The sequence below is a fragment of the Danio aesculapii genome, chromosome 10, assembly GCF_903798145.1.
Source record: "Danio aesculapii chromosome 10, fDanAes4.1, whole genome shotgun sequence".
NCBI lineage: Eukaryota > Metazoa > Chordata > Actinopteri > Cypriniformes > Danionidae > Danio > Danio aesculapii.
In genome coordinates, this window is record NC_079444.1 from 9,482,905 (window position 1) to 9,504,987 (window position 22,083).

The 22,083-nt window shown below is 34.4% G+C and overlaps 1 protein-coding gene across 1 annotated transcript in view; it reads left to right on the forward strand.

Moving 5' to 3' along the window:
* The window catches only part of mtrex (Mtr4 exosome RNA helicase), a 50,096-nt gene that overhangs the window by 18,521 nt on the left and 9,492 nt on the right, over positions 1 to 22,083 (forward strand). The window contains exons 13-21 of the mRNA XM_056466973.1: positions 3,091 to 3,201; positions 6,228 to 6,329; positions 8,448 to 8,573; positions 9,835 to 9,985; positions 10,525 to 10,697; positions 10,797 to 10,865; positions 13,171 to 13,296; positions 15,497 to 15,607; positions 17,132 to 17,320. Of these exons, the coding sequence (XP_056322948.1) occupies positions 3,091 to 3,201; positions 6,228 to 6,329; positions 8,448 to 8,573; positions 9,835 to 9,985; positions 10,525 to 10,697; positions 10,797 to 10,865; positions 13,171 to 13,296; positions 15,497 to 15,607; positions 17,132 to 17,320 (1,158 nt within the window). The remainder of the gene's footprint in view (positions 1 to 3,090; positions 3,202 to 6,227; positions 6,330 to 8,447; positions 8,574 to 9,834; positions 9,986 to 10,524; positions 10,698 to 10,796; positions 10,866 to 13,170; positions 13,297 to 15,496; positions 15,608 to 17,131; positions 17,321 to 22,083) is intronic.

Genomic DNA, 22,083 nt, shown 5'->3' on the forward strand with positions numbered 1-22,083 from the left:
TTTTTCGTTATTTTTTGAATCAGAAAAAAAGTCTGTTAAAAACATTTCTATTCATAAATGAGTAATAAAAATGTTATTATTTTTAATCTAGTCTCCATATTCCCTCCAAAACTTTTTGCGGTGTATGAGTTTCTAGTATTTGTTCATTCAATCATGGTGAACGCACAGAGAATTAAAGGCTCCTGCTGTTGCACTCCTTTATTTCAGACACTGTGAGAATCGGCTTCTCTCTCATGGTGCAGGACAAAACTAAAAATTCTGTGCGACTGCCACAAGGTGGCGTATTCCGACAGGCATGTCCGAATGTGGTGTGCAGTGGAAAGGCGGCTTAAGGAATCTGACGACATACATTTTAAACTGACAAATTAAAGATTTCTAACAGTTAACAATAAACTTCATTGTTATAAATGTTTTTGAGGGTAATAATTAAATTGATGGGGGCGACACTGTGGCGCAGTAGGTAGTGCTGTCGCCTCACAGCAAGAAGGTTGCTAGTTCGAGCCTCAGCAGTTGGCGTTTATGTGTGAAGTTTGCATGTTCTCCCTGCGTTCGCGTGGGTTTCCTTTGGGTTTCCCCCACAGTCCAAAGACATGTGGTACAGGTAAATTGGGTAGGCTAAATTGTACATAGTGTATGAGTGTGGATGAATGTGTATGGATGTTTCCCAGAGATGGGTTGCAGCTGGAAGGGCATCCGCTGCGTAAAACGTGCTGGATAAGTTGGCGGTTCATTCCACTGTGGCGACTCCGGATTAATAAAGAGACTAAGCCGAAAAGAAAATGAAGGAATGAATTAAATTGAGGAATAGTTGCTTTTCGTTGCTTCCTAAAATTAAGCTTAAATCACTGTAGTCACACGGATTGATCAAATTGCTTTTACAACCTTTCTGGATTTCAAAATGATATTAAAATGGACTGTAGGAGGAGCAAGAAACTCGCAGATTTGTGTTCCAAGAATAAAAGAAAGTCCTAGCTGTATGGTACAAGTCATTCAGAGTGAACAAACACAAATATTTATTGAACATTAAACAAGTTTCCTATCTTCAGCTCTATTGCTTATGTAGTGTCTGATACCACTGGATAATAAATGGAGAATCATTTTAAACATTCAAAACAAGCTATTATAAATATTTACTTCAAACCATCATGAATGTTCGTTTCAAATGTGTGATGGTAAAGGATGTGACAGTATTTTATTTTTTTCGAGAGAATGTAGAGACCCATTCTGTTTTGAGAAAAACACAGCAAAGTCTGCTACTGTGAACATTCAAATTTACATGATTTTACTCACTAAAACTTGTAAGCTGGGATTTTGGTTGTTAACGTGTCTGCCACATAAACCACAGCAAAGTTGCCCTCTTACATGTGAAACCTGTTTGAGGTTGACTGGGTGTTTTAGCAATTCCCAAAATGGTTTCAAGATCCTCATAAAACTTTCCAGTCTGTCTCTTATTGGACCCTCCTGTTCACTAATCTCCCCCATCCTCCACTTCATCCACCACATTCCCTTCTACATCTCAACAATGCTGTCATCCAATTCCACAATGCAGGAGAGCAGAGTTTGGCTCATGTTCATGAAGTAGAGATGCTGCTTTGTTTGTAAAGATAAACTGATCCATGACGTGTTCAGATATGCTCTGTGTAAATATTGTCTTTATAAGGAATGGACTGTCCGTCAGCTCGACTCCTTGTTTGTTTCTCAATTACATATTTCTCAATAGCATCCTGAGCTCCTGATGCTGTTGACCCACATTTTTATTTGCATATATTGTAACTTTGACGCAACGATTATTGATTTTGGTTAGTATCACATAATTGTGTTAAATTTGTTAACCATTTTAAATTAATAATACATAAATAATGAAATATTTTAAAGTACCTTAATAATAGTCTTAATCATAACATTATTAAAAATTGTTAGTTATTACTAGGCCCTTACAGAATCTGCGCTTGCAGCCCATCATTGAGTGTATTTATTCTGTAAATGTGTATAAATTTATATTTATTCAGTTTTTAAATTTCAGTAATATTATTGACTACTATGAAAATATTCATATGATTTATTTATTATTTCATTTGAAGCTTGTCTGTTTACCAATTTCATGTATCTAAATGGGTGTGCATTGTAAACATTAAAAGTTAAAAAGGTATTATTTTTTTATGTCTTATTTTATGATTTTAGTTATGAGCCTCCCAAAATCATTCCACATAAATCTGCAGGTTTTATGCAAAGTTGAACCACCAAAAAAAGTCTCAGATTTTGTCTGGCTCTAGTTATTACTAATATACATATTTTATTATTTAATGTTTACTATGTAATAATAAAATTAATATAAAAACATAATATTATTATTATTAATAGTTGTATTTGTAGTGTTAATTTATAGTTTTAATCAAACATTAATTTAAAATGGTAATATAATGGTGGTAATAATAAATATATTAATAATAATAATAGTTTTAGCATTAATTTGCTGGACATATCGCTAAATATCATTAATATGAAATCTTAAACATTGTAATAAAAAATGACTTAGAATTTTCGAATCCATAAATTTCTATTCCCATTGATCTTCCGTATGTTTAGATAATTTAGGATTGAGGAAATTTCAAAGCATGCTTTTATTACGTAAAATATGTAAACGTCGAATGGATATCATAAAAATCTTTTTAGAATACAGTTTTTGAACTAGCAGGTATGAAAGAATTCCTAAATGTTTGTTGTTTGGGGATGATTAAAAAAAATTCAAGGTGTCATTCTTGGTTTGAACAAAAAAGAAGAAATGTAGCAGAATGTCCAGGTTACACTTTAACCCTACAGAAAGTGGATTGGGTTCCAAAAAGAAAAGGAAAAAACAGTTGCTGTCATGTTTACCCCACCACACTTTCTCGATGGAGGAGATTAGCTTGTTATTTGTGCAAAAAAATGTTGTTGATGCCTTGGAAAATTCTCCCTTGGTGTTAAAAGGCCTAAGCTGGTCTTGATTAGCTACACAATGCTAATCTGCCTGAGCGGTGTTTAAACGCAGTAATAGCCTGTGAGAGCGTGACCTGGACGAGTGTGTGTTTAATTGGGATGGTTTCTCAACAGGTGGAGCATGTGCTGCCGCTGCTTAAGAGAGGAATAGGCATTCATCATGGTGGTCTCCTGCCCATCCTGAAGGAGACCATTGAGATCCTCTTCTCTGAGGGGCTACTGAAGGTGAGACATTTAGCTGCCCTCAATAGTCTTCATAGAATTGAAGTCTAACTTGTTCAAACTCCATTTATTGGCTTTATCATAGGGGAAATTATTTTTAAAGGGGTCCTATTGTTCTGTTTTAGTCTTGATTCTGTTTGGGGGCATACTAGAATATGCTCTCTTGCTTGGTGGTTCATAAAACATCCATTTTCACATTATTTACATTATTACAGTTCCTTTCTCCTCAGTCTGGCAAAAACAGCTCAATTAGTTCTGGGTTTGATGAAGACCCGCCTTCTGAAAATGAAATGAGTTGTGATTGGTTAGCTTTCCCAGTGTTCCCAGCTTTATCAAGGGTACCCTTTTGATGGGTTTGGTGTTCCTTGCTCGAGGAAATGTCAAAATAAAGCTGTACTGGTCCTTCACATATCATATGAGAAGCACTTCCCATAAAACAGATGCTTTATACACAAAAATACTTGTGAATAAATGTTCATTAATAACCTTTCTGTGAACAAGATTTGATTGTAACTGCAGATCAATGATGGTGCGAAATAGCCTACTGCATAGTCTGCAATGTTATAAAATAAAGAAATAAATGCAACATATATGATCACATACAGCCCCTTACAGTCTCCAATATGTTACCAATTACAGAAAACCTACACACAGCATACGTTTAGTTTTTATTTGAGTTCAAAAACAACACATAACATATAGCCCGCAGTCAGTGCAAACCTCTCATCTGTATTCTCTTTTGTTTTTTTCACGCTTCACTCTTACGTTTGTCCGTTTCTGAAAGGATGTCAGAAGCACTTCAAAAATCACACACACGTTATTATCATCATCTCAAGAAGTTCGTTATTTCAAATATTGCTTGCTCTCTCGAGAAAGTGAAACTGCTCACCTTTAAACAACCTTGCCTTGTAAACAACGATGGGGCACAAGTTAGATTCTGCTCTTTTTCTTGGCTTTGTTCATCAAGACAACAACAAGGTTTGTTTGAGCTCGGGTTAACAAATGCTCATTATTATATGTATATATTATTACAGTGTAATGTCTCGGCTATGTAAATAAAAATGTCACTTCCTTTGTTTTCATTCTCCTGGCTTGTGCACAAGCTTATGACGTATCTATGTAAACCGAAATCGTTCAGCTGCGTGTTTAGCTCTGCCTTGTGGTACACTTTCGTTTTGCTAAGTACCCTTTTGAAAGGGTACCCAACAAGTGGGATGGTACGGTTAGCTTTTTTGGTACCTTTTGACAGTAGAAACGGCAATAAAAGCGTACTGAATAAATAGCGTACCACTTAATAGAAATGGGCCATTAGTAGGCCCACATGGAATCTGTGCACGCAGAATTCCGCAGATATTTAGCCCATGATTAATTTTGTTTATTTACTTGAGTAAATGTGTTTAAATCTGTTTTTTTAATTAGATACAGTAATATTATTGACTAATATGAAAATGTTCATCTGATTTATGTACTATACAGTTTATAAAGTAATATTTTCTGTCTTTTAGTAGATATATTATATGAGAGACTTGCTTTGTTTACCAAATAAAGTGAATCTAATTGGATTTGCATTTTAAAAATTAAATAAAAGTTAAAAAGATACAATTTTTTTTTCATATATTAAGGTCTTAGTTATGATACTCCAAAAATAATTTTTACCAAAATTCTCCGCAGAAATAGCAAAAAATATCCGCAGATACCGTCTGGCCCTAGCCATTAGTGATATCCTTAAAGGTGCTTCCCTGATTGCATTCTTATGCACTGTTCTATGTCATTTTGTAGTAGAAATAGTGCATTTCCATTTATATGTTTTTTTTATGCAAAAAAATTAAGTGCACTTTACCCGAATCATGCATTTATTCAACCTTAAAAAATAAGTGTGGAATGTTGGACACTTCACACACTCTACGGCTGCAGGTTTGCTCATGTAGGGGAAGGGGTGGAGCTATCGGTCACCGATGTTGGATGTTTTTATGCTACCTCTCGATGGTGAATGCAGTTATACTCATGGCAGGTACTATTTGGTAGTTTGGTCATTTATTTCACTAATTAACACTAAACCTCATCTGGGAAACAGTTTGAATTTCCGGTTAGTAAAAAAATTTGTGTTTTATTTGAGATGACATTATTCAAATACTATGCTGTTGAGTGTATAGTGTACATTTTTGGATACAGTGTAAATCCTATCGAACAAGCTTGTATTCCAAATGTTTATATTCCTTAATTTAAATTACTTAAGCTTTTTTATTATTTCAAACAGATTCAAAGCAATTAATCAGAATAAACAGCAAAAATCTGTCCATAGCACTCAAAAAATGTGGGAAAAAAATTAAAAACCCTTTATTCACATGGCTAATCCTTAAAAAAACGTATGCGTTTCGGCAAAGAACTGCCTTCATCGGTGTAACAGTGGTCAAGTGCGTCTGGAGTTTCTTTTGAATGCTATGGTCTCATGACTTATTAGAATATCTAAACAATACAAAAATATATATTAAACACGGTAAACTCAACATGCATCATTAATTCAGAATTGATAGAGGGGAATAAAAACAATTAATCCGTAGTTTCTGCAATATTTAAATTGTGCATTAAAAGTAAAATAAAAGTGCATTGTGGGATATTAGTTCTTTCCTTCCCTTGTTAATGCAGTGTTTTACATTTGTCTTTTGTCAGATTTTTATATAATTATTTTGTTCAACTTTTACATCATAAGTTTGTAAAATAAAAATCAAATATGTTTTGCTTTCGTAACTTGAATTAGTCATCTATCTTCTCTAAATCATTGTCTAATCCATCATCTTCATCACACAATCAATCCTCTTACACAAGGCATGCTTTTTTTTTCTAGAGCTGATGTCAGCTGATAGCTCTCACATTTTAATAAGTGATCTCACTTTTTGGTGATTTTTTTTTTTTATTTTTTATTTTTTATTTTTTTGCCAACAACTCACTGTAATCTTTTTCAAAATGTTCAAATCTGATTTATGTCTAGGATTAATGATTTGATGTATCCTCTCTCTGCCTTTCTCTAGGCCTTATTTGCTACAGAAACATTTGCCATGGGGATCAACATGCCTGCGCGAACCGTTCTCTTTACTAGTGCACGGAAATTCGATGGCAAAGACTTCCGCTGGGTAAATCACAAGCATCATCCTCCTCACATTAATCAATTATACATTTTCCAAATGCATTTCTCTGCCTCTCAATCCTCCATCCTCACAGAGAGGACACAAGGTCGAGCAACAGCACAGTCCAAACTGCCACGTATTGTTTTGCGTGAGTGTGAAGCAATGACTCAAGCTGTTGTGAATAAAAGAGGCTCTGGCTTTCACTTTAGCATAGAGCGATGGGAGATGTGAGGAACATCTGGTATCCATGAGTCTGCCAGAAAACGCACACTCAACGTTTTGGCTAAGCGATCGCAGGCATCAAACTCCTCTCTGGGACTTTTAGCAGTTAATAGAAGATAAAACTGATCTGGGGTCAGTGGTGGGCTGCTGCAGTATAGAGTAGGAACGTTAGAAGTGGTTATCAGGCAAAAACTAAATTTGCAGAGCTGATGGGCTGATATGTTGCATTGTTTGTGGCTGGTGCCAGAATGTGAGTAATTGGAGCCGTTCCGGTTAGGAGCGTTCAGATGGAAAACCTTATCATTTGGGCAACTTCAGATGTTTCCTCTGAGCCAGATCTATTAACAACCGTGTGTTGTGCTGGTTTTTACCATTGTTGTGCATGTCAACAGCATTCATCGGTTGCTTATCAGTGGAAAACATGAAGATCAATGAAGAGAGATGCAGATGAAGGGCACAGGTTTAAAAGATTTGGGGTTTATTTGGCCCAGTCCCAATTCTACCCCTAAGCCCTTACCCCTACCCCTCATATTGCGTGTCCACATTAAAAGGTAGGGGTGTCCCAATTCTTTTTAGCTTGAAGGCGTTGGGCTGAAGGGAAGGGCTAGATAGCCCATGAAACTGAGATTTTTCAGGACCACACTTGAAACCAAGGGGTACGAAATTTCCCAGAATACACCATCTTCAACTGCAGCATGGCTGCATATGGAAGGAGATGCACAAATTTGTATTTTTTGTCTTTATTATGAATTTTTACAACAAAAAGCATATGTTTTAATACATTCATAACAGTTTTGATATTTTACTGTAATGCTTTAAAAAAAAGCAAAAAAAAGCAAAATTTTATGTTTTTGAAATTATAATCCATAATAATAACAACTCTTGTATAGTAGTTCCACAACATACTTTTAGATCTGTCACTCGATGACACTCGAATACCCTCTCAAAAAAGTCTAGTAGCTGGGAATGAGCTATTTACAGTGTCTGGTTGGTATAATTTTAATGTTGTTTTTGTGTTTAAAAAAAATAGAATTGGGATTGGGCCTAAGCTGAAAAAAACAGTTTTCAGAAAAGTTGTTATTGATGAATATATTAGTAAAAAGAATAATCAAATATTTTATTTCTCTACAAAATAATCGCATTGTTGTTTTGCTCTCCCAACCTTAAACCATTTTGACTTTCCATAGGCTATATTTGGGCCACCTAGTGATATCATTAAAGGTGCTTTCCAAATCGCATACTTTTGCGCTGTTCTATGCCGTTTTGTAGTATAAATAGTGTGAAAGGTGCATTCACACTGAAATGGTTTTTATTTAAGTTCATATAAATACCTGGATGATGCACTTATTCAACCATTAAAAAGTTGTGAATGCTTTAATAATGTTTTTTAATATTGTTTTATATATATATATTAGCAAAATAATAATCAAATATTTTGTTTCCCTTTTAATGATTTTGGCTGTGACACTGAAATAATATTTATCTGCTTTTACATTACGAATAAATAGCATTTTAAAATGCATAAAAATATATTAATTTTCAAATTGAAAGGGATAAACATAAGCTGTTATTTGTGATTTATATATAATTTATTTGTTATATAATTTTTTATCTTCAAATGTAATTTTACTAGTATTTTGAACATATTATGCTGCTTCATACATCCTTGGGTCCAAAATTACCTGGATGTGTTTTCTCTTAAACAACCAAAAAAAATATAAAACTTTAAAAAGTAAACTTTTTTTTAAAAGAGAATTTTTAAAAAATCTATTCAAAATATGACAAGTTATCAATTAACGTGTTTTTAGCAGGGTTTTTTTCACATACTTTATTAAATTGGCCATTTTGTGTAGTTGCCAACTGCTGTAATAGTTATAAATCCATTGTCCCCCCCCACATTAGATCTCCTCTGGAGAGTATATCCAGATGTCAGGACGTGCCGGCAGAAGAGGAATGGATGAAAGGGGAATCGTCATTTTCATGGTTGATGAGAAGATGAGCCCTGCGGTCGGCAAACAATTACTGAAGGTAACACACTTGAAATGCATGTAAATAATTATATCTTTTAAGTAAATTGCTCTTTTATCAGCTCTCCTCACGATTTGTTCAGGTGGCAGTCAACGCACTGACGCACAAACTCTCTGATCCTAAAACCCTTTATCCCTCTCTAAGCCTTGGCAATCACTGTAAGGGACCGCAGTTTCATTAATACCCTCTTTAACATGAAGTCCATAAGCTCTCCTGGTCCTTCAGGAATGCCTGCCAGAATTTGTCTCTCCAGGCTCCTGCTCCCCCCGACCCCCCGCCCGCCCCAGTGAGGCTTGCATTGCCACATCCCATCCCTGCTTGGGGTCCGTTAAAGTCTTGCTCAATGCATTTGCCTGCATCCATCATGGCTCTTTTGTAAAGCTTCCAGAAGAATACTGGGAAAGTGATGTCAATGACTCTACTGGCACGCTAGTAGTGGCTTCTCGTTTTTCTCCTCTGGGTCTGAGTTGCAAAATCAGTTGATTAACATGGGGGTGGTCATGGGGCTTTCTTACTGTTTGTGTGGTCAGTAGTTTTTTTTGTTAGAAAAAGACTCTTCCCATAGATGAGAATTTGCTGTTTATTTACTCACTCTCAGGCCATGTAAGATGCATTTTTTCTTCAGCGGAGCATAAGAGTTTTTTTTTTTACTGAGATTATGGTTATTGGTGATTTTGTAAAATGCAAGTTAATAGTTAATGAGTGAAAAACCCACACAGGCAAAGCAATTAAAGTGAAAATTCTCTCATTAATGAATCACTTTCATTTCATTCCAAATCTGTTTCTCTTTCAAATCTCTTGATGATACACCGAGGTCTTATGAAGTGAAATGGTGAAAGTGAAAGAAACTGTACATTTACAACATTATTAGGTTCTTGATAGTCTAAAGTTGGTACAAACTCACATGAACTGACTCTGTCATTATAAGGCATGAGTAGTAATATTGTTTAGCATATTTGTGCTTTTTTTCACTCTAGATATGCTGATAGACTGAATATGAATTGTCAAGGCCCACATTTTCAGCTAAAATCGTGTTCTGCTGAAGAAAAGACATCACCTATGTATGTTGTTGATGTTGATGGTCTGAAGGTGCATAAAGTAACCGCAAATATTTTTTTTGGGCTGTGACTGTTCTTCAGTCATTACGCTGCAGTAAACTGATCTGACCTCTTGTCTTTCTCTCACCCAGTGAGTGACACTGCATTATGTTGGATAGATTTCATATTTATGATTTATTCAGCAGTGTCTTTTATTCTCGTAGGGTACAGCGGATCCTCTGAACAGTGCGTTTCATCTGACCTACAACATGGTGCTCAATCTACTGCGTGTGGAGGAGATCAACCCAGAGTACATGCTGGAGAAATCCTTCTACCAGTTTCAGCACTACAGAGCTGTGCCTGGCGTTGTGGATAGTAAGAACTGTTATGAGTTAGAGGAATGTTTATCAGGAAAAAATGCATTCTCTTAGTGGAATATTGTAGCTGTGCTGATTTCAGTTTATGGTTATGAGTAATGCAGGTACTGAGCTACACCGATCAACCTGAGATCTAAAGTAGCTACAATAAAAACATTTATTATAGGCTCACTGTAAAGATTTATAAGACATAATCATAAGAAGAATTGATAGAAAGTGCTGTGATTTACTCATCCTTCATTTTGTTCAAACCTGTATGAGCTTCTTTCTTTTGTTAAGCAATTTTGTAACCCGTAGCCATTGACTTCCATAGTATTCTCTTTTCTGCTATTGATTTCAATGGCTACAGATTTCCAAGTTTTAAACAATGTTTTTTGCATAATTGGAAAAAAATGGTTTAGAACCACTGTAAAAGTCTTTGCATATTCTTTAGGAGTTGCACTTACTCAGTCATTGGTTTTTTACGTAGTCTTTGTAAATTCTTGGATGCTTTAAGTCTTTCTTCTGTTTTACTTAGTATTTCTGTGATTCTAACAGGGATGAAAAAGCTGGAGGAGGAGTATAACGCCATACGAATCCCCAAGGAGGAGAGCGTGGTGACCTATTACAAGATTCGACAGCAGCTAGCTAAATTGGGCAAAGAAATCGAGGAGTTTATTCACAAACCCAGATACTGCCTGCCCTTCTTACAGCCGGGCAGACTGGTCAAGGTAAAGTTCCACTGACTTTCATCTTAATCAAGCCAGCAATATGTTGTAGAGATTATGTATATTCCAAATAAACTTTTTTTTTTCCTCCTCTATATTAAGGTAAAAAAAGAAGATCTGGATTTTGGTTGGGGTGTAGTCGTCAATTTCCAAAAGAAGTCAAATGTCAAGGTACTGCCAAACTCCTTTTTGCTTAAAATGATAAATGTATTAAAAGAGACTTAGGAATCCAATTTTAAAATCTTATGAAAATGGCCCCACTATAGTTTAATTTATAATTCACATTATTAACAAACTTTAAAAGGCAAACAAACAAACAAACTTTTACCTCAACAAACTACTAATTAGCTGCTTATTAATAGAAAATAAGGTAGTAGTTGGTATTGGGTGGCATTAGGGATGTAAAATAAGGTCATACTTTATAAGTGTTAATAAACAGTTGATTTCTTTAATAATAGACGGGTTATAAGTAGAGCTGCACAATTAATCGAAAAAAGATCTCGATTCGACCCCTAGACGATCTTAATCCAGCATTTCTACGATTCTGCCAATCATATTTTCAAGTTCAGGAGAGAAGCAAAGGTGGCTGCACGAGTCTTTTTATTGTTTCACATACATTGCTCAGCGACATGGACCCCTCCAAATGATGTTAAAAGAGTCACATACTGTAGCTGCTGACCGTGACCTGTTACCATAGAGAGGGCGGGCGTGCGCCCTACTTAATGATAAACGTGCACACGTCTACTTTTGTGAACAGAACCTGCATAGGCTGTGATTAACAGGTAATAAAGTTGTAAATAATATTCAGTTTGTGGTCGAGTTGAGTGATCGTTTGAGAGCTGCGTGCGAAGTATGAACAGCACTTAGCAGTGAAAATGAAACCGAAAGCACGCACATCATTTAAATAATCATATCGCATTTTAGAGTTATGATTGCGGCAAGCATTTGATATGTTTTTACTTTCATAGCGAACACACAGTTGTGCATGAAAATAAATGTTTACAGTGTCAGTATAACTACTCTAGCCTATATAATGTTGATTTTACCAGTGAATAAAATGGTCTAATAATGTTGTCAATGACAGATTGCAAACCTATATCTCAAACAATAATTCAACATCAGAATTATTATAAGTAGAATAGAATTGTTTATAGAAACCAGTAGACCTACACATAATATTATTATTGCTGTTTTACCATATGTTTCAGAAAAAAACAATAATAATTGCAGACTCATATTAACCTTTATTTTACATCTACAGAATCATGAGAAAATCGTGATCTTTATTTTAAGCAAAAAAATCGCGATTCTCATTTTAGCCAGAATCGTGCAGCTCTAGTTATAAGCCAGTAGTAAATGCTTTGAATTGGTAATTTACCAAAACTAGTGAAGTCTATTCACTTGGTGGCCATGCTTTTGACTAATGTTGCATCCAAAATAACTGACTTTGAATTTGGACTTCATGTCTATTAGAAATGTGTGTTTAGCATATTATGAACGTGAGCATTATGAATTAAATTCTGATGCACTATATCTGCTTTGTTGTCATCACACAGAGAAAAAGGGTCAGTTGCGTTGTTTCACTTCCGTTAATAAATCTTTATTCATGAACTATGGCCATATTGGGTTGTAAAGTGTCTATTCAAAAAAAAAAATCACAATCTTGCTTTAAAGTGATATTTCACCCCAAAATTTATATTTATTCCCCCCATGTGGTTTTAAACCTTTGAGTTTCTTTAACACATTTACATTTACATTTAGTCATTTAGCAGACGCTTTTATCCAAAGCGACTTACAAATGAGGACAAGGAAGCAATTCACACAACTATAAGAGCAGCAGTGAACAAGTGCTATAGACAAGTTTCAGGTGTGTAAAGTCTAAGCAGCAAAGCATTAGTAAAAATTTTTTTTTTTTTTTTTTTTTTGGAGAAAGAGAGAGAGAGAGAGAGAGAGAGGGCACAGTTAGTGGTATAGCCAGAGAGGCAGTTGCAGATTAGGAAGGAAAGTGGAGACTAAACAGTTGCGTTTTTAGTCGTTTAACACAAAAATATATTTGCAAAGTTTTTGGTTGCAACCGACATTTCTCAAAATATTCTTTGTGTTCAACATAAGAAAGAAACGTAATTAGGTTTTGAACATGTGAAGGGTGAATAAATTGACAATTAAAATTTTTGGTTGAACTACCCCTTTAAGTAGTCAGTTTTCTACGTATTTCGTGTCTTAAAAAAAAGTCTTCCAGAAAGTTTTCTATGTCAGGCTGTTTGAACTCTTTGATCAAACCTTTAACATGGCGTGATTTTGTTCAAAATGACGTCACATAAGCTCATTCTTGAACACATCAACACTTGGCTCGCAAATGTTCAGAACCAAAAATAAACTATTTTAAATGTCACGTTAAGGACATTTGGTTGTAAAAAGCTAAATTCTGATTGTGGTGTGGAAGGAAGTATAATGTTTGCTCTTTGTGTTGATGTAGGCTGGCGGTGAACTTGACCCGCTGTTTGTGGTGGAAGTTCTGGTTCACTGCAGTAAAGACAGCGTGAAGAACGCCGCCACGGAGTCGGCCAGACCCGCCGGCCCTGCAGAGAAGGGAGAGATGCAGGTGAGAAAAAGACATGGGGAGTTTGATGGAGAACAGACCTCTGAAACTCCACACCAGATTAGATTTTATGCAGAAACATTACTCGCCTTAGGCATGTGCAGGAAACCACCAAACTAGACTGAGATCAGAGGCCAGGAACATAAAACATACTGTCTGAACTTACATGAAAACCACCTAGAAAAAAGTACTTTACAGGCGTCAATACAGTACAGTAGAATCTTAATATAGATGTATATTTTCCCTCCATTAGAAAGCATGTTTTTATTTACATCTTTACCATGATTTACAGAGGACACCCTATAAAATGTTAACTAGTTTATATACCAGAAATGTCTTGACGAATCATTTGTTGACAAACAGAAAACTTTAATTGTTGTTTTTAAATCTTTTTACTTGTCCATCTTCCTTAAAAATTCTATGTTTTACCTTTTTGTCAGTTTTTAATAATTTGAAAAATGTAATAATTTTGAATGATTTCATAACTTTTATCAAATTTAATAAGAACAGGGCTAGATAAATATCATTCAGGGATGCTTTTCCCAAACAACGGCATAATTCGCGACATCATAGTACGATGCATCGTGTGGGAAATGAACGATGTAGTGACCAGTGTTTCCCCAAATACATAGCTGCTTTGTCGCAGATCCATCGTTTGAACTACATTAGTTATAACGTAACAACTTTAGAAAAAAAATAATAATAATTTTTTGCTGAAATGTTGTTTTACACACGCACTCATTTAAGAAAATGCAATATTAGTTTTGGAAAAACATGCACAAAATATGCATATTTCAATTTTAATTGAAATATCTGTAAACGACACATGGAAATATATATGTTTCCTTTATAAATGCTATTGCGAATATTCCATATAAAATCACTAAGCTAACACATTCTAATGTCATATATAAATCATAGAAATCGTTAACGGTTGTAGGCCTAATTTACAGTAGGCTATTTATTAAGAAATTAAATAAAATCCTACATAATAATAATAACGATAACTATTATTATTATTATTAGGTGGGATATTGTTTTTTATTTTTTTAAAAATGTAAACACAACGGGGAATAGAACACAACCAGGAACTATGCTTCTAATTGCAGCTCTAGAGGTGTAGTTGCAAGTTTACAAGTTTGTGATGCAGTTTGCAAATGCTTTTTGGAACAATGGATTTGGGAAGCGCTAAATCAACAAACTATGTTTGTAACGATGGAACTTGCAACCTTAGTTGGCTAACTATTGTTTTCGGAAACACCCCAGAACGGATGAGGATTAAAACTCATCAAAGCTAGGAACTGGTTTGGTTTAAGATTAGTGGCATGTAATTATTCATAATTTAGTGTATTAGTACATAATGCAAATCTATGTAACCTATGGCATATGTAACTATTTGTAAAAACCCTGAATAATATAGTGTTACCAACATTTCTGTGTAGCTTTGTATTTATTATTTTGTATTATTATTATTATTATTTTTTTTTACATTAGTTGAAATAGCTATTAAGTTCCAATATTTGTTTTCATTTTTGTTATGCCTTAAACTGTATATTATAACTTATATTTAAAAGCCATAATTTTATTGCTCTGCCTTTATTGGACTATTTTAAGTTATATTACGAGATGCAAAAGTAAAAGAAAAGAAAACGCAGCTGCAATAGTTATTTGACCAGAGTTTATGATTATGCTGCATGAGCATTCAGTAAACATTTTTAATTTGGAACTTGACATAATTATTTCCATCCTTTTTAATCCTTTAAAATATCTAAAATGATTTTCAGAAGTTTAGTAAACAAGGACGACACCAAGTTATTTCAGTCAATATAAATATAGATTAATGCAATGGCAGAATGAATTTAATGCTGATCAAATGCTTAATCTGCCCTTTTTCTGGTTTGACTAGGTTTCATTCGGTTGATACTAGCATATAAATGTTCTTGAAGCATAATCTTCTCTAAAAAAACTTCTTAATGCAGGGTTTGTGTGGTGGTTTTCCTCTTCTGACCTCTTTCCTCCAGTGTTAAGTGATTTAGCCGGAGCTCGAGAGGTTTCGCCACTGGATGGCTTTAGCTGATGGCTCTTGTTTTTCATCCTCATAAACTCTGCTTTATGTCTGCGTCCATCCCACTGAATGTGTTTAGACTGACCCTCTGCTTTTGCTCATATAAGGCTGTGAGGTAATGCTGTGTTTGTGCTTCAGGTCGTTCCTGTGATTCTTCATCTCATCACCTCTATTAGCTCTGTGCGCCTCTACATCCCTAAAGACCTGCGGCCCTATGATAACCGGCAGAGCATGCTCAAGTCCATTCAGGTCAGCACTACATTTACTTCACACAGACACTACATAAACTAATCTCATTATGTCAAATCTTTTCATAGCATCACAGCTCTACTACTTTAACATTTTACCCCATTATTCATAATTTCCTATTTAATTGTCTTTTATTGAATAGCATTTTTTTTACTTTTAAAATTGTACTATTTACAAAATTTAAACTTTTTATTTTTTGTGGCATACTAACTACATTTTTTATAGCAAACTACTATAAAAAAAATTTGATTATTTTTATGCTATACCTTTAGCACTTAATTTTTTTTTGAGAGAGATCACTCACATTATTTCTTTTAGAGCGTTTATATCACTCATCATTTCACAAAATATTTGTCATATATATTGTCAAATAGATGACTAATTCATTGTCATATTCCAATTGCTCTACACGTTATTTTTATGACTAGCTTTTGCATTATTTGGGATTACTACTCGCATTATTTTAACATTTTATGGCATATAATGGCATTTAATCTTGTTATCATTTCAATTTAATTTCTTAATTTATTTGCCACATCATTATTTATCTACCTTTTTAAATGGCTTACTGCTCAAACTACATTTTTTATGTCATACTAGCTTAATTGTTTGTGGCATACTAGCACCACTAATCTACATTTTAGCATACTACTCATGCAAATTATGATTTATTGGCATACTACTTGCACTACTATTATAATTTATACAACTCACTCTAATTATATTTTTATTGGCATACTACTCCCAATGTTATTTTTAAAGGGATAGTTCACCATAAAATAAGGATTCTGTCATCATTTACCCACCCTCCACTTATCACATACCTGTTTTAATTTTTCTTTTAATCAACACAAAAGATATTAAGATGGATGGATGGATGGATGGATAGATAGATCTGCTAATGTCAGTGGTTACCGGTTTCCAACATTCTTCAAAATATCTTATTTTGTTTAAAACAGAGAAAATAAACTCAAATGTTTGTATCCACCTGTGGGTGAGTAAATGAGTACATTTGTATTTTTGGGGTGAACTATCCTTTTAAAGTCACTACCCATTTAATTTATGATGTTCAACTAGCAGTATTTTTTTGTTTACATTACATGCACTGCTTGTTTTTTTTTGGGCACACTGCTTGCTCTATTTATTTTATTTATTAATAATTTCATGGCATATTTCTGAGACTATTTATATTTTTTATACATACCACTTATTTTTATGGCCTCCTAGTGCTGTACACTATACTGTATCCCTACTACTTTGGTCGCGTACCTGCTCCTCGCATTCCACACTACTAAGCGTGAGCATGTGAGCTAGTATTCCATCCCAAGCATAACAAACAGCTTAATCTTGTTAATCCTGAACTCTTCCCAACACACACTACTTTTACGTTTAATCTATTTGATCTCAATTAGCTGCGTATGCTAATCTGCAGCTGTTTTTCCTGTTGGAAGATGTTGAATGACGGTCATTATAATAATTCAACAGGTTTGAAAGATGAAAGCATGGTTGGTTTCTCTTTTTCAGGAGGTGCAGAAACGTTTCCCAGATGGGATACCGTTGCTGGATCCCATAGATGATATGGGAATAAAGGATCCCGCCCTGAAGAAGGTCATCCAGAAGGTGGAGGCATTTGAGCACAGGATGTACACGCACCCGCTGCACAGCGACCCCAACCTGGAGGCCGTTTACAACCTCTGTGAAAAGAAAGCGCTGGTGAGTCTGCTGAAGAATTAGGGCTAGAGAACTTTTTTATGGCCTGTTACAATTGCTGTTTTTTATTTAATTTATTTTTTTATCCATTTTTAAATTTATTTTTAATTGTATTTGATTTGATTTGATTTAATCATTTTTTTTATTTATTTATTGTAATTGTTTTTATTTAATACAATTTTTCAAGATAGCTGTAAAATAATTTTCCTTGTGGTTATTTTAAGTGGCTCAGCATTGCAACATTTGGTATTTTTATATTTTTTTAAGGCTAGAGATGCAGCTGCTAATTTAGTTGGCTGATAATTTTTTTAATATTTATATATACATTTTATTTATTATTAAAAAAAGAATTTTTATATATTTTTATATATATATATATATATTTATTTATTTATTTATTTATTACAAGCAAATTGGCTAATTCCAATACATCTTTTTGTTAAAGCTAGAAACTAGAAAATTATTTTGAAATGAGTACATGAACAACTTATGAGGTACAGGTAACGATTTAAAAATTTGAGGTCATAATTTCAAAGTATGGAGGAGAGTCACAGGCAAAAACTAGAAGTTTTTTTTTAACTTTTGTGAGGAATGGATTTCAAATGTCTGAAACAGTCGAAAAATTGGCTTCAAAAAAAGAGCGTGGAACCAGGAATGTGCTAGTTGATTATAGAATCAACTTTACTTATCAACTGTCTAAATCTATCCTTAACTGTCGAGACATATCCTGGTTTCGTCTAAAAGAAGTGTCATTGTCAGGTGGTTTGAACTTATAGGTCTAAACATTTCTGACATTTGGGCTGCAGAAGATTTACTTTTTTTTTTTTTTTGTCAAATTAGCGCTGTCCTCTTCTGGAACGCAGCAGCTCATTTGCATTTAAAGTGTAACACACAAACACTGTTTGCTCAACCAAATAGAGGCAAATTTGACAAGCTGTAATGATCTGCAAGGTATTAAAAGCTAAAACTTCACAGACACGTTCTCAGCACAACAAAGATTTATATATTATATATTTTGAAAAGGGCGTCTATATTGTCCCTTTTACACAACAAAAAAAAAACTGATGTGCATAGCAAGTAAAACTACACCAAAAAAGCTTGCACACAAGGATTATTTTCAGTCGAGCTTATTGCCAGCGTTAAATGCCTCTTGACTAATTAAAGGGTGCCAATGTGAGTGTGCACACCAACGCAAAAAAACTTTTGATGATATTGACACTTTTGTTCACGTGCCTTGTACTGCGATGTTAAATCTTTTTTGGCACTAAAGCACAAAACAGTCTAGTCTAGCACACAGGAATTTTAAATTTAATAGGATTTAATGGTGAGTTTAATTTCACTTGGATTACTTCCATGGTTAAACATCCATGCGCATTAGCCTTCAGTCTTGTTTTCATTACTAATTTATTTACCATTCAATGCACATGCATGAAGTGTAAATTATGTAATCATGTAAAACTTTCTGTCCAATACAGTTGAAGTATAATTATTATGGTTATCATGACTTCCACATGTAGGATGTACGTAAAAGCACAGAAGTCACGATGGATTGATATAAATGTCATCTGTGTTCATGAACGCTCTGTTTATCTGAAATATAGCTCTATTGTTTGGTGCACCAGAAAAGGGTGGGTTTCACTTCCTGCGACTGAAATCTTGAAGGTCCACCTGAACGAAACAAAAGCGGGAAGCTGGCTTTAGCTCAGGGTGAATAGGTGCTCAAATCGGATCATAGACGATCATAAGGCCACATAGTTGCTCGTATTGTGCTGTGGTATTAAGGGGATCAGTGTTTTTGTTTTAATTCGCTCCCTGCAGGGATTTTTGCGTTGGTTATTTTTGTGGTTTGATTGCGTTTTCTGGAATAAAATGGTCAGATGTGTTAGGGGAGCTTGGGATATCCCTGCAGACCAGATTAGACTGTTGGTTAGATCTATTTTATAAAGTTTTTCAGGGACATGAAACCTACACCGAGATAATAGTACTGAATTATCACAAGAAAGATTATACTAACCAGTTTCAGCTTGAGAAGTCTAATACAAAATGTTTAATTATGTTTTATTTCTAATGTGAAAGTGAACTTTTTTTGTTTTGCATAGTATTTTTTGGAAGAATTTTAAATATAAATCTGTGATTTACTTAAAATTAGTCATGCGTGTGTGTGTTACTGTTTTCAATAAAATTCTAGTGTTATATATATATATATATATATATTATATTAATTGGCATTAAAGTCAATTAAAAATGTGTAAATAACATAATAAAATGTGTAAATATGTGTAAATAACCTTTATGACCATATATCATTTTATTATGGTAAAAATAATTTAAATATTATATTGTAATATTATTAAAAAACATATTAATTAAACATTGAAAACCCTGACCTAGATTTTACATTGCATAATTTAGGCAAGACTTTTACACTAATTTCTTTTTGCAAGACTTTATTCATAAGTTTCTTTAGATACTGGCTTGTGTGGTCTGGTCACTTTTCAGTGATAAAAATGCCTCTTACTCTTGGTATTTCTGGCTTACATTGAGGCCCAATTGTTCATTAAGCTCATGTCCTGAATATAGGTCATGACATTTAAACACATTAGCATTATAGAATTCATCATGATTGGGTGGCAAATGCAGAAGTGTTTATTGTGCGTTTTTGGAATGCAGTGTGGAGGAGTGAGAAATCCCTGCCCTTTTTGCTTGAACACAATTGAGCTCTTCTCCCGTGTCCTGTTTTCAGTCTCTGTCTGAGGGATCTGAGATAAGCTGTAAAGTGGATAATGGCATTAGGGCTGAGGAGTGAATCAACTGCACTGTAGCCGAACAACTCCATTAACCTTTCCCTCCAGACTGATATCAGTTATCTGATATCTTTAATCAAAGCATGCTAATTATAATATTAGCTAGTTTACCTTCAAATAATTTGGTCAGCCGTTTAATTCACTCTACTCTCTACAGCGTAGTGCTGTTATCTTGAATAATGTGATAATTCCAATAATAAAAATGTAATATAAAACATCATAAAGGCTCTGATACACTAGTTTTTGTCTTTCATACTTTTTTTAGAGATGAAAAAAAGTTTGAAATACACAAGCAGTGAAATGTTGTTGGCGAACAATAGCAATACAGCACTGTCATATGGGAGTATACATGGAGGCCACTTAAATCTCTGTCTGTGGATTAATCTCTTAAACTGATGTGCTGTGGAATGCCACACATTTTCAGAGAGGGATGAGTAGGATCCAAGCGAACATGAGGTGAAGAAAAAGCAAACCTTTTTTGTCTTCCGTAACCTGGTTTCTATCCTAACGTGAAGCTAATCTTTTCCCAGTTCTCAAAAAAAATAAAAATAAATCCAAAATATTAAGTGCATTTTAAAAATAAGTTTAGGTTACTTGCTTGAAATCTGAGTGTATAGCCTTGGGTCTGTTTGTTAAAAGTGCTGTCAAGAAGCTCACTTCCTGTTTGTCTTCAATTATGTTTGGTTTTTGTCATACGGTGAAAGTCAAATAGCTTTTGAATTTTTAAAAATTAAGATTTGTGGTGTTTTTTTTTTTCCCCAAGAAGAATAGTAGCTTCACAAGAATTGACTCTTGATTGAATTAAAGTCATTTACTGTTTTGTCAATGATAATAAGAGCAAAAAATGTTTGTTACCTATACCTTCAAACTGACTTGACAAGTCTGCTGCACCAGGAACATAACTGAAAACCTTCAATGTGCACGCTCATGCTCATGACGTAAAAAGTTGGTGCAAAAAAATATAGTCAAAAATAAAAACTAACCATTATAAATTTGTTATCTGCTGCATTATGCTGTTCATTAATTTAATGAGTGGATCATAGCGCGCACATTGCCAGAATTCTTGTGCAGCCGATCTATTAATTCCTATTGGTTTCAAGACATTTTTTTGACGAAATTAACACAAATTCACTTTAATTTGAAAGTTAACCATATTTTGCCCATATAATATGGTCTTTGAACAGATCTCCAAACTAGTTCTCTCTGAACTAGTCAGCCCCATTCAAATACTCTGCCAATGCATTGATTAAATTAACAATTGGATGTGCCAAAACTTCAGTTAAACAAAGAGAAAACTGAAGTCATTGCGTTTGGGAACAGAGATGAGATTCTCAAGGTGAATGCTTACCTTAGCTCTAAGGGTCAAACGACAAAAAATAAAGTCAAGAATCTTGGTGTGACTCTGGAGTCAGATCTGAGCTTCAATAGTCATGTCAAAGCAGTTAGTAAATCAGCATACTATCATCTCAAAAACATTGCAAGAATTAGATGCTTTGTTTCCAGTGAAGACTTAGAGAAACTTGTTCATGCTTTCATCAGCAGCAGGTTGGATTACTGTAACAGCCTCCTCACTGGCCTTCCCAAAAAGACAGTCAGACGGTTGCAGCTCATCCAGAACGCTGCTGCCAGGATTCTGACCAGAACCAGAAAATCAGAGCACATCACACCTGTCCTCAAATCTTTACACTGGCTCCTAGTTACAATCAGAATAGATTTTAACATTTTATTACTTGTCTATGAAATCACTAAATGGCCTAGGACCTCAATACATTACAGATATGCTCACTGAATACAAACCTAACAGATCACTCAGATCATTAGGATCACATAAACTAGAAATTCCAAGAGTTCAGTCAAAGCAGGGTGAGTCGGGTGAGTCAGCTACTACGCCCCTCGCTGCTGGAATCAGCTTCCAGAAATGATCAGATGTGCTCCAACATTAGGCACATTCTAATCCAAACT